General features: G+C 36.2%; 1 protein-coding gene across 1 annotated transcript in view; it reads left to right on the top strand.

Annotated features, from left to right (window-relative positions):
- The first annotated feature begins 3,211 nt into the window (after window positions 1–3,211).
- LOC122568303 (potassium/sodium hyperpolarization-activated cyclic nucleotide-gated channel 1) overlaps window positions 3,212–16,901 on the top strand; it is a 205,895-nt gene continuing 192,205 nt past the window's right edge. Inside the window, exons 1-2 of the mRNA XM_043727906.1 lie at window positions 3,212–3,644; window positions 7,472–9,756. Coding sequence (XP_043583841.1) covers window positions 9,604–9,756 — 153 coding nt within the window. The 5' untranslated portion in view covers window positions 3,212–3,644; window positions 7,472–9,603. The remainder of the gene's footprint in view (window positions 3,645–7,471; window positions 9,757–16,901) is intronic.

Below are 16,901 nucleotides of genomic sequence, written 5' to 3'. Positions count from 1 at the left end.
TATTATCTTGGATCACATATAGTTCCATCACATCTTTCATTTAATAATTTGATATTTTCTTGTGTCTAATCTGTCTTCCTCTTAACTGTTTTTTTTTAAAGATTATCAATCCAATAAACAAGTATATTACAAATTTATTAACATCTAGGAGAAGTATTACTTATATGAATTTTCAATAATATCTCAAATACATATAAACATTAATTGTTTACTAATTTTAATAGGAATTAATCCTTCTGTGAATCACTAATGAATTCATTAGGTACTTCCCTTACGTTTATACGTGTTTTGTTTCTTCCGACGATTGAGTTGATACAATATGTAATTCCAATATTTGCCGTCGCAAGTCATAGAGGATGTAAGAACACACTGACCTTTTTCCAGGTCGGCATTTCAGAACGTAAAATTATCGGCGAGATACACAATAGACGTGACACTCGATACTGTTTCGTGTTCTATGTTTTGGAGATTATCCATAGAGTTTATCTGACACCCCATATTATTTTTATGTCGCATGCGACGTTATCGATTCAGTATAGTAGTAATTCGAATTGAAACTAAATTTTCCTCTGAAATTACAAATCAGGCATAAAATAGAACATCTTTTAATTGAAGAATGAATTGAAATTGAAGAATTTTTACAATATGTACTTTTTCAGCCGTATTATGACACCACTGGTTGGAAGAGTGTTTTCATGTAGAACATTTTTGTAAATTACAAAAGATAGTTTTTTTGTATAACATATTTGTAGCCAGAAAATATAGAGGACGCTGTGTGTTGCTTCCCGCAAAACACCGTAGCCCATACCAACATCAAATTTTCCATTTTGAACTTAAAATTACAACTTGGGCTTGTTGATGTATATTACTGCATCAATTATAAATCGTCTTCTACAACAATACAGGTGAAATACAATAAATAACAATGAATATTTTATTTATTACTTTTTAAACATACAAGTCAACGGAGGGATATATAATTGAAATTTTATAAAGGAATGACATAAGAATATGCGAGAATAGATGCTTAACGCATAAAATGTAAAAAGAGTATCCCTATGTGTATTTTTAATATATTTTAACATTGCTATATTTAATAAAATGTTTTGATTATTTTTTAATATGTGAAATAATAAATTGAAGTAGATGGAAACTAATTGCAGGAAACGTTTGTTACACATTCATTTGCATCATAACGCAAGTTGTTTAAGTTCAGTGATTTAGCTTTTTATACAAGTGATAACTTTATCTGTTCATAAGTATGTAATAATTTGTGTGAGGCATATTGTATGAAGTGGCAGATTAATGATATTAAATATCGAAAATGAAGATCTAAACGATCTTTCACTACGAATTAAAATGCCGCAATAAAGAAAAAATAATGTAAATGTATCAGTATAGAAATAAAATTTATTTATTTCGTTTCATTATAAAGTTTTTATAGTTTAAATGAAGTTTTGTAAAGTGTCAATTGAAAGTTAAATATCTTACTCCAGTTATATTGATTATCTTGTATTATGATGATTATTCACAATTTTTTCATACTTTATGCGACATATGATGTTCGTTACTCTTTGTAATTGTACTTTGATCTATTACTACTCATCGAAATATATCCATATTAAATTGTTTACTTTGATGTTACAATATTTATCGAATTTTCATGAATATATTATGACATTGAGAAACATAAAAAGCCGTTCTCCGTTTTTATTGTAAACAAGGTAATAATGCTGATCGATGTTTAAATTGTAACTAAAATGTATGTAAGATTTATACTATTACGGGTAACAAAATGAAGTTCGGTACATTTGCAAAATCTGTACACTCCATTACAGCGATTTTCCAGCAAATGGTTAATTCCTCATTGAATTTGGAAATGAAATGGTTTTTATTTAGAAATTAATCCACCTTTAAATTATTCTTTAGATAAAAATCTTGATATCGAGCATGGTATATTCAAAATTCAGCAAACTTATGGGAATACGATTGTGGGTTCAAAAAACAAAGACATACACGCATATATATGTACATCTCTATTTTTGATCTTACTAAACACTATTTTATCGTTATTATCGATCTCACTTTCAAGATCCATATTTAAAATAGAAATGAATGAAATGTACAACAAAGATACGAAGAATCATGCGATCAACCGTTTTCAGCATCATATTCTTTTCTCAAGATTCTACATTGTTCATTCAATCATTAGAAATCAAACAGAAGGGTAACGTGTCACAGTTGCGATAATCATGCATCGCTAATAAATATAAATGAATAATTTATTACTTATTGTAATTAGACTTATACATAGTTTTGTCAAAGTACAAAACAGCTGTCCGAATAATAACTTCTGTAGAAATCTACCACGCAAATCAACGGCACAGAATTAATTCAGCAATAATTACTTCGTTCAGATCAGTCTCATTGTTGCCCACTAATAATGACAAGAATCTCTATTTCTTTCAACAGCAATTTCACCTTATTACCTTCCAAAAAAAAAAAAAAAAAAAAAAAAAAAAAGGGAAAAAGAAGAAAATCGCACGTTATCTGGTCGAAAAAGCTATCTGTTCGTTAGTACCAATACGATTCGTTAATACCATCCGATGGATCATCCTCATCGCATCTCGATAAGGAACTTCCGTCAAAAACGTATACAATCCATCCTCGACCGTGGTTCTCTTGCTCCACTCTGCTCCCCCTTGGTCAAATTGCATTTCGTGTTCGCATAGCGCCTCGCCAGGGCAGGAAGCGGCAGCAGGCTATATCGCGGATAGTCCGTTCGGTGTTGCACGGTATATATACGATCCAGAGACTGCGCAGCATCCCCACGACCGACGAACACCACACGAACGCCACGTAAACGGGACACAGAGCGGGGGTGATAGGGGAAGGATTTCGGTTTTTAATCCGTAGATGTGGATACGTGGTGGGGTTCTGCAGGCTGGAACAAAGTAGGGAGGAATCCCGCGCGCTATGGTGGTAATGATATCGCGAAACCTGCGGGTCGTCCTTCTGTACCACTCCACTCTTTACCCCTCGCCGTTTTTCGCCCCTCTTTCTCACGCTCCCACTACAACCTCCCTCCCTACCAGACCATCATCCCTCCCATCGTCAGACGTTCCGGCATCCTGTCTCACACCCTCCGTCCTCCACGGTTGGCGGGGGTTGCTACTTGCCTCCTAGTGACTTTCGTGGGGCCGAGTAACACGTGCGTGCGGAAACGCGACCGGTATCCTTCGACGATACCTCCAGATCGGCCGATTGCTAAATCGATCGTATCAACGCGATATCGTAACGGTATTTTTACGTGCCTCGTCGCGGGTGATAGTTCTATTGGTGGGTGACTCTGGTGCCGTTGATCATCGAGAAGCTGCGTTCATCAGCTGACTGCCAAGAAGAAATCGAACTCGCGATCGTACATGCTTCGATATCGATTCGGTTTAGTTTGCTTCAGTTCGATCATCACGACGAATTGCATTTCGATGACTGGCATATGTTGGTCGGTCGTGTCGGTTTGAAGATCGTCGTTGAAGGGCCGATCGGCTGATCCTTTCTTCCACAGGGACTATGGATAGGGTGTTGTGTGTCTGTGAACGATCAGAAGCACATCGTTTGTCGCAAGATATTCTACACGTTGGAAGGTGAAGGAATCATCGACTTATTATCGATGTCGTTTCGTCAGTGATTTACTAATCGAAATTGGTAGCGGTCCATTCGGCTGGACGCTAATTGTAGATCGATATCGCGTACAATAGTGTTTGATTTCGTTTTCGTTCACGAATGAAACGCTAAGTTTGTTGTGCGATTAAAGTAAGTAGAAGTTCCGATAGTGTAGGTGAAGGTACTTTGTGTTGGATTTACTTCATAGTGTATTTCTTTTCGTTTCGAGAATATCGGAGCAAACAACGTGTTTTTTAATGAACGTAATTAGCCGTTCGCTCGAGTGACGTTCGTTTTACTTCGCGGAAGGAAGCACTCGAAGAAGGAATGCCGTTCTAATAAAGCCTCGTCGCGTGATGACGATTGTTCGGTTAACGAGAAAAGCTCTGACCTTCTTGCACAATTCCAGTCGACCCGATTTGAAATCGCGTAATTCATTTATGAGAACCGTCCAGAAATACAGGCGTCCGCGGCTCGACTCGTCCTTACGGAGAGAAATAGACCGAGGAAGCGGAACAATGCTATATTTGGATTAGTTCGACGGTGCTTTTATCACCTTAAACACGATGTTCGATTGCTTCGTGTCTCTATATCGGATTCGAGAAGTTCTCGTTATCCTCAAAGTGGTTTTTTCGTTGTTTGCGTGACTCTACTAACGCGTACGGGCGAAAAGGAAGATAAGATAAAAGTCAAAGGAAAAGGATTAATGAAAAGAGAAGTGCTGACAAAAGATTCTCCGAGCTGTTGGCCTTCCGACAACGTGTCTTTTTGACTCCTTAACGTTAAAGACCTAGATATATGCACGTGTTGTTTATAGTAAACGTATTACGCACATTTTTTTGTAGGCTCCTCATTTTTTAGCGGTTGATCATATGCATATTTTGCACACTAATATCCTCGTTTTTCAATTCGATTTACGATTCTACCCGTTCCATAAAATTATATTACGAGATTTTTCTATATAACGTATTTTTACGAATTACGTTTCAAGTTTGTTCGTAACGCATTTATTCCTCTTGTCGCATTCTAAATCTCTCATTATACGCCTCAACTTAGGGATGCAGGTGACGTTATTTTTTTTTATTTTGCTCTATCAATAATTTATATATGACTTAATTCTCAACATTTTTTAAAATTAATTTCTCAACCAGCACTCGCAGTATTATCACTATTCTTTTTTCCACGATACAAATTACTTGGCGATAGTTTCGATATTTCAAGTCTTGGAAATCTTAAAATTGGAAGTTACAAATTTGGTCCAAAATTTAGTCCTTGCGAAGTACGGCTTCCATATTTTTTAAAAATGCTATTTGACAAAACAATATCCAACGTTTACGCGAAATATTCCTTGCTGGTGAAACGATAGGCCGATAGGAAAATAAAAGGGTGGTTCCGCTCGATGGTCCGTGCTCACTGTCCCTCTCGATCTTCCGTAATGACCAATTGGAATGATCGATAAGCCGAATGACAGGCTCGTATTTGTGTAAGAGCGTCGCTGGAAAGACGGGAAAGGGCTGGAAAGTGATGAGAGAGACAGCAATGCAGTCAACGTATAATGGGCGACGTATTTGACGAGCAGGTTACGCTGCTTCTTGCTGGTTGCTCCTCCCTCTCATTTTCACTCTTTCTCTTTCTCTTTCTCTCGTCCTGTCGCATTTCAATTTACATGTACGCCGTGTGCTTATGCATTATAGTGCCAGCCAAGCTACCAAATGAGAAGCAGGCACTTGCCTAGGAAATAATTGTGATCGTTAAACGAATCGGGAGTCGCGGTTTGGACTGTGGAATTGAACAAACAATGCTTTTGTGTTCCTCTCACGGATCTTAGCGTAAAGAATAATTATTCCACCGGAGGCTGGAACGATACTTTTTTAGGTTGATTTTGCGAGGTCCCATTTTATCGTCGCATAAAAATGGTGAACCGGATTCGTTGAAAGCGCACAATCGGGAAGGAGAATTTCTTCGATTCTTGTCTTCAGAGGGTTGAAACGAAATGAATATTACGACTTGGGGGTCGATATAGGACGTAACCAAAGGATAATAGTGAGATCGGTGGTTGTTTCTTTCATTTATAGTGGTATTTGTGGATCTGAATACCTTGTACTTGTTTCAAAGAAGCGAGATAATTTCGTATTGTCTGCTTAAATTAAAAATGTTTTGTTTATATTATATGTTTCAATTTCGCATTTAAAACTTTGTTTTATCTTTCGATTTTCGCGTTACTGTTTTCTATCATCCATAAGTACGATAAATCCAAATAAAATGAACAAGTCAGTGAATCATTTTTGTAGTTTCCATATTATGCATTTCAGATCATGGGGTGTTCTCGGTTTTTCTGATAGATTGCGGACATAATTCTCAAGTGAAAATAGAAAGCAAATACGGTAAAAATTTTGACTGCAAATGTTTTATTATATTTTTATAGTTAAACGCTTAATGTTACGGGAAATAAAGACATTTTATAATAAATCGCGATCTCTTACATGTATTGCAAAATAAAATATTTGTCCGCGATGTTGTGACAAAGCACATTTAATTATACATGTTACATTGGATTCAACATTCATTACTTATTTCATAACGAAACATCTAGGTAGAGTTAATTTTCACATAACACATATATTTTTCTTATTGCCATTTGTAAATTATGTCCTCACAATTTGTCAGAAAAAGGCCTAATTTGAAAAATCCTATATTTTTAGTCTTTCTTTTATGTTTTTACAAATATACACATATATTTATAATATAATTATTCAATTATTTCTACACCAATCTTCAAATTCAATTAACTATAACCCAATAACCACCGAATTCGAGTAAAGCGATGGCCGTCTTCGAGTCTCCTTTGACGTTACAGTTATTCATCCCTAAATCATACGAACAAGTGAAATTCGTTTGCGAAGGAATCGGAGACCGAACGGTAACACGAGCGATGAAAGCGCGGACTAGAATCACGCGAGGCAGAATCCGCGTAGGTGGCACGTTCGCCCGGTCGCGCGCAGTTTATGATAATATTTAATCCAGTTATAGCGAAGGGTGAATATAGAACGAACAGGCCGAACCTCGTGGTGGTTAGTCGATGTCTCGATGCACGGTGTCGTTGGTAGCGGTAATCCAGTTATTCTCGAGCTACGGACGCAACGCGTTGCGGTCTACTAACGGTCCGACCGAATTCTATTCACTGATTTACTCGTCTATCGTTTATGTTTCAACCGATCGTACAAACAGAAGATCGGACGATCAAAAATAGACGAGACAACCGCGTAAGGAAGAACAAATCTGAACCAATTGTCCACGTTCCGGCCCGCAAACGACTAATTTCCTCGGTTAAGCGGATTACGGGGTTAGTCACTGACGTTTGCCGCGTTCCAACTGACCACGCGACGCTTTGATCTTCTATCGAGTGCCAATGTCTATTGTTGGCAAAGCAAATTGACGTGGCCAACGTGTCTGTCTCGTTTCGTACATGAATCGTACCCCTCGATGATCCCGAGTTTGTTAATCCTTTCGTTAATCCCTTACACCCGTTATACGGAGTCGTGACAACAATGTCGAAGATTAGAGCATCGATTCGGAAGTAGGTCCGTTTGGTAATGATTCGTCGGTTTAAAGCTTCGTCTTATCACGACGAATCAGGCCGTCAGAATCGATAGGTTACGGCTACAGACGCGTCTTAATGTTCCGTTGCTGCGAATCTCATCGGTTCGCGAAGCCTTCGAGTTCGAGAGGCTCTTTACCAATGGTGACACGTGTTTCGTCGGTTCGAGCAGATTTTTCGCAACATGGTGACAATTCCACTTATTTCCAGGTGATCGCCTACGATCCTTCCGTATCCTGAAATCAACCGGAAAAATATTTGGCCTCGTGCTATAATCGAAAGTTCCTTTACTTCTTACGGCTTCTGTCCTATGATGAGTATAGACAGCGTAGTCGTATTAGTGAATCTTTGTTGTTCGTGCTGTGATCAACGACCCAAAGTGTTGCGATCAAGATCCGGATACTTTTGAAGAAATAATTCGTTTCATCGTGAAAGTGTTTGAGACGTTACCTCGAGGAATAAGAAATAACCGTTCGAACGAGTAAATCCTGAAAATCTTGCGATATCACAAGGAAATGACTATATTGTCGCGAGTCGAGTTCGATCAAAGGATCAAGATCGAAACATAGAAGAACGAGAACCAAAGGATCATTGAGGAAAGCTAGTTCTATCACCTGCACCCAAGGATCCGGCTCGAAGTATCCAATGGTTTTTCGAGGATTGGTCGGACATCATGCTCGATCTCTTTCGCATTTCGGTGCCACGGTAGCTGGAATAGAATCGATCACACAGGACGCTAGAAGGGAGCAGAGCTGCAAAATACGTGGAAGTCATCCGAACGAAGAGATACACGACGAGGGGACGACAAAGGGACGTAGATATCCTTGTCACGGTCTCTTGATTGTGGGAACACGCTTTACTCGTGGCGTCCTGCGCGTTCCACTTTTAATGAACAACGGCACGTGGCCTTATAGCTTGAGTCGACGACGAATAAAAAGGAGTAGAAAGAAGGCTTTCAAGGGGCGAATAATCGAGCGATATTACAAATGTTCGTTATTCCTATGACTTATAATCGTTGTTAGTGAATTAATGAAATTCTAATTTTTGATAGAGAGACGAGAAATCCAAGGGTGTTTAGTTCCTTCGTCGAAGATGGAGATGTTCCATGTGAATAGATGACGAGAAATTAATACGCGATCTGCCTTCGATGTATGTTGCTCATATTATCGGTAGAACATTATATAGAATATGAGACGTTGATCGTTGAAAGAGTTTAGAAGATTTGAAATTAGACCGTGGATAATCGGTCTGTTTACGCTACAGGGAATCCTGATGGAGGGAAGCTTCAATTAGAAAAAGTCCAGCGGGGAGTGAGTTTGTTCTTGGCGAAACGGTGAATTTACGACAGCTTGGGAGGAACGTTAAACTGTTCGTAACTGAGTAAGAAAACGAACGTGGACTGGTAAACGAAAGAAGGATTATTCCTACGATCGATACCCTTTCTTCCATTGTAAGATGTTTAATCCTTCATACGGTTCCTAAAAGGATTTACTCCTCGATCGTTCAGCTAGGTGTGTTGAATCTGCTCACCTTCGAAAGTCTTCGGTTGCAAAACTATTCTATTCGATCGGACAGATATATTGAGAGTAGCCGTCGAAACGCGAGAAGAGAGCACGCGAAAGGGACAAGGCAAGCCGAAGAGTCACGTATCCTCGTATTCGCCTCTCTCGCGGGAAATCATCGTCCACAAACGAATAGAGAGAAACATCTCGTCGTTCCGTACCCTTTTTCCCGCGACATCGAGAAAATTCGTAACGACCGATCCGTTAAGAAGATATAAATCCCACGATCATCGAAAGGGAAGAAAATTTCTCGACGAATTATCCCCGTAAAGCCTCTTTGTATCATACGCCCGTATTACAAGCTTTTTAAAGCGAGAGTTAGCTACTTCCTTTTTAGATTCTGATGTTTAACGAAACAATGAATTCCAAAGCGAAGAAACAAGATTGGAGTACCGCTTAACGACGATTGTCTGTTTAGTAGAAGTCAGTCGAAGTCAGATACAAAAGGGAAAGAGGCCTGGGGAAAACTACCAAGAATTGAAACGAAATCGTGGGCGGAGTTCGAGATAAGGATATCGAACGAAGGGAACTCGTGAAAATAAAAGTAAACAACTACGATAGACCGGGAAAATCGGCTGGAATCGAAGGGAGGAAAAGCGGATAACTAGTCGAACGCGGTAGCTGACCCGCTTTCATTCCTTTTCCGAGGGATTTTCATCGTAGCTGTCCGGCCGCGCGTGCCGATCTCTTAAAAAGACTTAACGTTTACCACGAAGGAACGAGAATGTACCCTGGTTGGAGCATCGGGAGAATCGGACCCTTTACCGGGAACACGAAGAAATGAAGTTATCAGTGTCAGCTTATAGAGCTCAGGCCAGTGCTCACAAAAAGATCCTTTCCAACTATCAGCATCAGTTGAGTTACGGGGCCACCAATCAGGCGTCCTCGGCCCGGACCCCCTCTGATCCCGCGACGTTCCTTACTGGCTTCAAGGTTAGAGCTCATTTACCTACTTTTATCAATAGTGTTAAATATATATTTAATCATATTAATTTTTTAAATAATAAAATAATACCAAGTTCTCGGATGTATGATTAATTGAATGATATGTTTCACGGAGTTCGGTGTGTTTTATCATGTGTCAAGGGTGAGTATTTGTTCTGCGAATAACTAGATTTATTAATAAATGGGATTCGTTTATAACGTGATATCGGTCAGGGTCAGGATTATTATCATGTCTTTCATTCCTGATAAGAAAATGGAGAATGGTCGTTAAGCTTCAAATATTTGCTTAGGCAGTATTAGGTCAATAGCTTTTAAATTGTTTTCGTGATTATCAATTGCTAATTTTTTTTTCAAATTGATAGTAGTTTTCTATATTCCGAACGAGATCGTATTTTTGATAGTACGAAAATTAGAAGATAATTTAGGAGACAAACTATGGAGAGTTTGATTATTTTCACGCAATTACAGCAATTTTCTGTTTGTTTAGGTGTATTTGAGACAATGTTTGCTTAGTTTTTTTTTTATAAAACAAGATTTTAGGATAGAGAAGCGGTAGAAGGTAAACCTCAGACTTTACTTGGAATACGTGATTTTTTATTAAACGCATACACGTGGATTCTCTGGTTATTACAAAATTATTTCAAAAACAATTCAATTAAATAAACTCGTGATAGGGTACGTATTTTATTGTAAAATCGAACAAATCAGAAATTATTAAAATGGTATTAAGGAAGGATAACCTCGACAGTTTTTGGGACAAATGTAGAAGCGTTTCAAAATCGAAACGAGTAAAATTAAAAAAGCTAATCAAGGAGAACGGACGGAAGGGCGAAAAACGTGGTAAGATGTACGTGCTTGGTTTTTATTCGGGTCTTAATTGTGACTTCAGTTTTTCTACAAAACTGTGGTTCTTCTTCTAGCATTGTCCTCATTTTCATAGCAGATGTACTACTTGAGAAATAAAAAGGTTTAATTCTAAAAACTTTTAGTACGCTTAAAACGTGTACACTTTTCGAGTATTCACCGTTTTCCGTTTTAATTGTCAAAATACTTTTCGAAGAATAGTGTAAAATTAGGGCATCCATTGAGAAGTCTTTTGTAAAACTTTGGAAAATTTTATTCTCTGATTACTTATTACTTGGGAATTTCAGTTACGTGTTATCAACAAATTAATACGTCTTCAAAACTTTTAACTTCTAAAGATTTTATATATTAAAAAAAAAAAAAAAATGGTTTTTCATAACTCCAAACTATAACTCCAAACTATAAGCTAATCACGATTACGTCGTTTTTCATAACTGTAATAATTTCTAAAAATTAGAATTTATCCAAAATTTTATATTCCGCTCGATTTTACATTTTTATGCACCAAGCTAAATAAATCTGTTTTTTATCGTCGTTAAAATCCCCGATTTAAGAACTCGGGAAATTGCAAAGTAATCTACCAGTCTTTGACTTTGATGGAACGAGATTTCGACTTGCCACGCCATTACAAATCGTCACCGCGACGCGCGACGTATCGCTTCTTAATGGCATCCTCGATTTGCATGTTAGCCGCGTGATTTAAATTTCAAACGAATTTCCGTGCTCGTTGTATCGAGCAGCCAAACGATTTCGACACGCTCATGTCGTCGATATAACGTCGACGACTACGTGCTCTCGCACATGCTCCAAGGGGACAAACCCATAGAAACGACAGGAGGATTGTTGGCTGTAATCGCGATAACTATGCAGCTTTATCATCGTTGTAGCGTCGACCGCGTGTCGACGGTTGTTTTTTTCGTCGACGAAATTTGCCAGATGATAGATTTATCGACGGGAATAAGGGACTTAAAAGCTCACTCTCCATTAGCGCGATACCTGGATCGGGGAATATCGGCCGGAAATTAGAAATATCAATCGTTAGCACGCGTTTTAAAGCGAGATTTCATTCACCACGGCAAACGAACGCTTAATGGCCGGTGTTTAAGTGGGAGAGTATAATTTCATTTCTGTGCCGAATAAAACTTATCGCTTTTTAGAATTATCACGGTCATTGAGTCGATCTTTATTATCTATGCTATATGTCTGCTAACTAACAAATTATTTTTATAAAATATTTATCTTCTTATTGGCAAATTTTATGTATACGTTTTACGTAAATTATCGTGAAAGTATCTTTTCTAAATTTCATGTTGAATATACATATTCGTCACTAATCGGATTTTCCTTGCCTATATGTGCTATGTATATGTTGGAAAATAATTTTTATACGAAATTTACGTTCACAATTTAAAACTTTGTACATACATTTTACATTTTTATTATTGTGTGTTAGAAGATCATAGACATATAATATAATACACGCAATAAATTTGTTAACTCTTCAGAGATTGATAGGATAATACGTCTCATGATGATTTTTACATTTACTTTTTTCATATCCGCTATGAATGTATTATAATACATTGTTAAAAAATTGCAGGCAATGATTGCGACATCCTATTGGATTTTAAGTCTGTCTTCATACATTGAACATACATTGAAACATACATTGAACAGCTTAAATATTTTTACTTTTTGAGTATAGTTGCAGAGTTATTATGACATTATGAATGCTAGTTCTCTTGATGTAGATAGTAGCGTTAATGTAGGTGATTTCTACGGCAGTAGTGATAATCAGTCATTATAATGAAAGTTCGCAATCACATGGTAGGTTTCTCTTCATTGTACAGAGTATACCTGAGTAAGATTGTTTTTCTTTATATTATGAACTCGTAAAGACGAGTTAATATTTCATTTATAATATCAACAACAACTAGTTATCATTGATAACTAGTAATTAATTTATTCACAAAAAGTATCCTACTTTTAATATAAAAATTATTCATTTTGAATTGAATAGATCTTATTTTCTGCTTATTTATTGGAGAAAATCATTTTATAGAGAATCATTTATACATGTAATCTAATATAGATTTCTATTTACACAAGAGTAATCTTGTAATTCTTAACGTAAGTTAATAAAACATCATTTGAAGAATTTTACGTCTATTTTACGTAAATTTGATGTGATCGGTAGAAAATTAGAGAAATATATCTGTACCTGAAATATATCTGACAACGAAAGAAAATATGGAAGAAAGTAAAGAGCAAAGAAAGGACGAATAATTTGTTTAATTTAATAAAATTAAATACTTTTCTTGCATGCGGACAATTTTTATGCAAAAATTAGTACTGCAATATGGATTAAAGTTATTATATTTCTCAGATATACCCAGACCTGCAATGGAATTTTTAGGACCGCAATCTCCATAGAATTAAAAGCTCTCTTCGCTAAATAAGCTTTTAAAATGAAATTTTCCAAATCTATCTTTTTGGATATGTAACCAGACGATGTTTGACAAGGTAATATCGCATTTAAAAAAATTAACACCACTAAATCTTTTCTATTTTTAATAAAACAATTTGTGAGGAAGAACGAAATACAGAACGAAATAAAGAACGAAATAAAGAACGAAACAAAGAACAAAATAAAGAACGAAATAAGGAACGAAATAAAAGACGAGCGGTAAGATAGGTGACGTATGTAACTTAATTCCGAAGGAGATGAACTAATTCTAATTTGAAGCTCTCAAGTACAGATATATATTCTCAACTTCGAAACAAATAAGTTGCTCGTCGTTTTAATGTTTCGATGTTACTAACGACTGCGCCGTAGTCGAACAATTGTAAAAACTAACTAGCCAAGAGATTAAATTTCACCAGCGAAAACAACGGTAATTGATTTTTTTTCTTTTATATGGATGCAGCTCTGAGTGTGCCAGCTAGGAGCAACAGTCATAGAAAATGTCGAATAAACTGCCAGTGGTTCGTATATCGGTTCCCGTAAGTGTTACTGCTATCTACTCTGATTGAGTATACACTATACACACGGAAATTATTATGCAAAGTGCCGAAAGGAAAAACATGCGAATAATGTTCGGTTGTTTCCGCCCAGTATCCAAGCGTAGCGAGTAATCGATTGTTCGGTAGTTTCCCCTCTTCCAGTCTTTAGCGACCAGACAGGGCGTAAATAGGAAAGATAAAAATCCTTAGCCTTTCTTCACATGGCGACACACGTATGCGATACGTGTATGACATTATACATGTACGTATCGCGATACGTATATCGCCGTGTGAAAGAGATCGTATGAGTTGTGATTTTATTCCTTACACGTGATGTCTAGCATTAGTAACACTGGTACGAGCTTTTTTTATCCAAGAATTTAATTTCGAATTATATTTCTTTCGTTGTATTTACCATTTAGGTGTATTCTGTTTCTGTCTCCTCTTCTATCATCCGTAGTGAATGTTATGTATTTAAACGATTAGAGATAATTTTAAGCGATAGATTTAAAAATTAGTCGGAAAGTCTTTGTCTTGCGAAATAATAGCTGGGTGTGTATATTATATTCTTTTGGAAAGTAAGAATGAAACAAAGTATTATATTGGGTGTCCTGAAAAAGCATATTTTTATTTAAAAGAATGATATAGTGAAATAAAAAAATAAAGCAGTTGTTAAGTATATTAATATCTTTGATATATAATAATATTCCTAATAAAGATTTTCAATGAAATTTTCTATTGTGACACCTTTTATAATGTTGGTTTTGCCATTTAATAATTTCGTTACGAATTCCTTAATTTGTATTATTAGTGATACTGTATGTATGTTTGAAAAGATTTGAACGTTTAGAGATCTTTCTGTAAATATTTCTTTTCTCTCCAAAATATATCCAGAGCTATCAACACTCGTATTGTTCAGATACTCGTAATATCATCCAATAGATAGAACAGAAAATATTCTATTAAAAGTTGTCGATGCTGAGCTTGTTCCATCTTTTCTCAATCTTGTCAATTCCTTTTGCGGTTATGCTATAATATTTGAGACATTAGCTGGTTGTTTAAAATCGAACGATCCTTTTATTGAAATTATTTAGATCTGTACATACTTATTTTTCTACAAAAATACACTAGCTTTAAACGTATCGTAATTTTATCCGTCATCGAACGTTTCAACGAATATTCATCGCGAATATTCGTTGCAGCGATCAATTTTAATCGAGCCGTTTAATATTGTCCTGGCATGAGATCAAGTATAAGATCAATATTAGCCATAGAACTCGAAAATGTCATCTTTTACGGTTATGTTTCGATGCGTTTCGTGCTTTCTGAAGAGTGATTAAAATTGAAGATTCTACTGGATGCACGCATCACTGACGAAACTTCAACTCAACAATTTTCCTTCTACTTATCTCATCCTGTCAGAACCATCTTTGAAACATGTAAACGATAAGCTTATTGGAGAAAAATATGATAAGCACAAGTTCGTTGATTTTTAATGTTACTTAATAATTAAAAAGACGCACTTTAATATAACAGCATATTGCATATTTAAAAAAGGAAACAATTTATTCGGTTGAAAGATATAAGCCTCTCAGCAATAGATAAAAGATCCATAAAGTTTTGTGAAAGAAACTGATGCTCGTACATATCTAATACATATCTAATACATATCAAAATATGACAAGCAATATTTTTAAGAGAAATCAATACTTCTGAGGTAAATATCTTACAAAAGAATCTCATAATCAAATTTAATAAAAAGATAGTTTTGGTAATGTGTAATTGATCGAACAATGTATTAAATTTTTAAATTGCTCTCATATGAAAAATATGACATCATATCTTTCTCCTGTGATCTTTATATATCATTTACATTAACATTTTCTATAAACGAAAGTAGACATCCGCAGTTTAGCAACGAATTCTTCTTCTTATAAAACTTGTCTCATCCTGTTAGAATCATCTTTGAAATATTGAAACGATAGACACATTTAATGTCTCAACGACAACCTCCGATTTTCGTAAACTAAAATTTAACAACAAATAATGTGACCTATGTCAACGAATTTCTGGTGACAACTAGCTCCATCCTCTCCTGTGTTTCTCTACATCTATCTCCTTTCGTAACGTTAAACGACATTACCATTGGGTCGCCACTACGCTTTGCTTTCGAGATTAGAGTGAAATTGTATCTGCCATCGCGATCGGAAGTTGGACGTGTACCGATTGTTTCTCGTAACGGCCGAGTTGCGTTGGATAGTTCGGATAAGTGGTAGATCGGCTGTGTGGCGGCAAAGCGTCGCATCGATTCGTCTCTTTCAAGACGGATACAAACCTCCAACTATACCAAGAATTCCGGTGGTTCTGGACACGTGTCGGTGATATCATCGGAAACTTCGCGGATTCCATTTCGTAAATACGATTTTCGATTTGTTTTAGGAAGTACACGACGGTACTTTTCAAATTGAATCGAACCAGAGGCCGATCTTGAATTCCATCAGTGAAAGGAAGAGTCGCATTGCAACAATGCTCGATTTCTTCGTGGTTCATTATTCAAAAGAGTGTCCTGAAATTACCAGAGCGACGTTGAAATCATTGTCGGGTGGAATTCTCTATTACAGAGGAGAAGCTCTTGGTTGCAAAATTGTTTCGAGGTTTTTGAAACTCAAGGTAATGAAGACAGGACCATTAATGACCTTCGAGTATGAAATATTCAGCCTTGGAAAATGAGATTCCAACAAGTAGTCGCGGGATATCAAATTTGATCGAGTAAATGTTACAGTAATTACAGCGATAAAATTATAGGCAGCGTTAAGTTGCATTATCGCGAAGCCGCGTTGCAGGACTATTCTATTATACTTGACAAGCTCTTTATTTCCAAATTCTTTAATTTGTGAATCCCGAATGAAATTCAAAAGGTATTTCTAAAATGATAGAAAGGCTTCTGATATTAATGGAAGTAGTGATAGTTAATATTGTATATAGCGGTATATATATACAATAAATAGTAAAATATATTATTTCTATTCTACGCTTCCTGACTAGGTAATTTATATTTTGCTAATTTCATAAAAAGAGAGTAAACGCTGTTCCTATGAAAATTATATATTCTTATATATTTCTTATATATAATTCCTTATATATACATAATATTAAATATTTGATCGTCATTAATTCATATATTTTGTCTACTTTCAAATACCGTTACTACAAATCGACCAAACTGTTCCGATGCTTATGACATAAGTAGCCTATACCTAAATATA

This window comes from Bombus pyrosoma, linkage group LG6 (assembly GCF_014825855.1).
Source record: "Bombus pyrosoma isolate SC7728 linkage group LG6, ASM1482585v1, whole genome shotgun sequence".
Lineage (NCBI taxonomy): Eukaryota > Metazoa > Arthropoda > Insecta > Hymenoptera > Apidae > Bombus > Bombus pyrosoma.
This window is presented reverse-complemented; position numbering and strand designations above follow the sequence as displayed.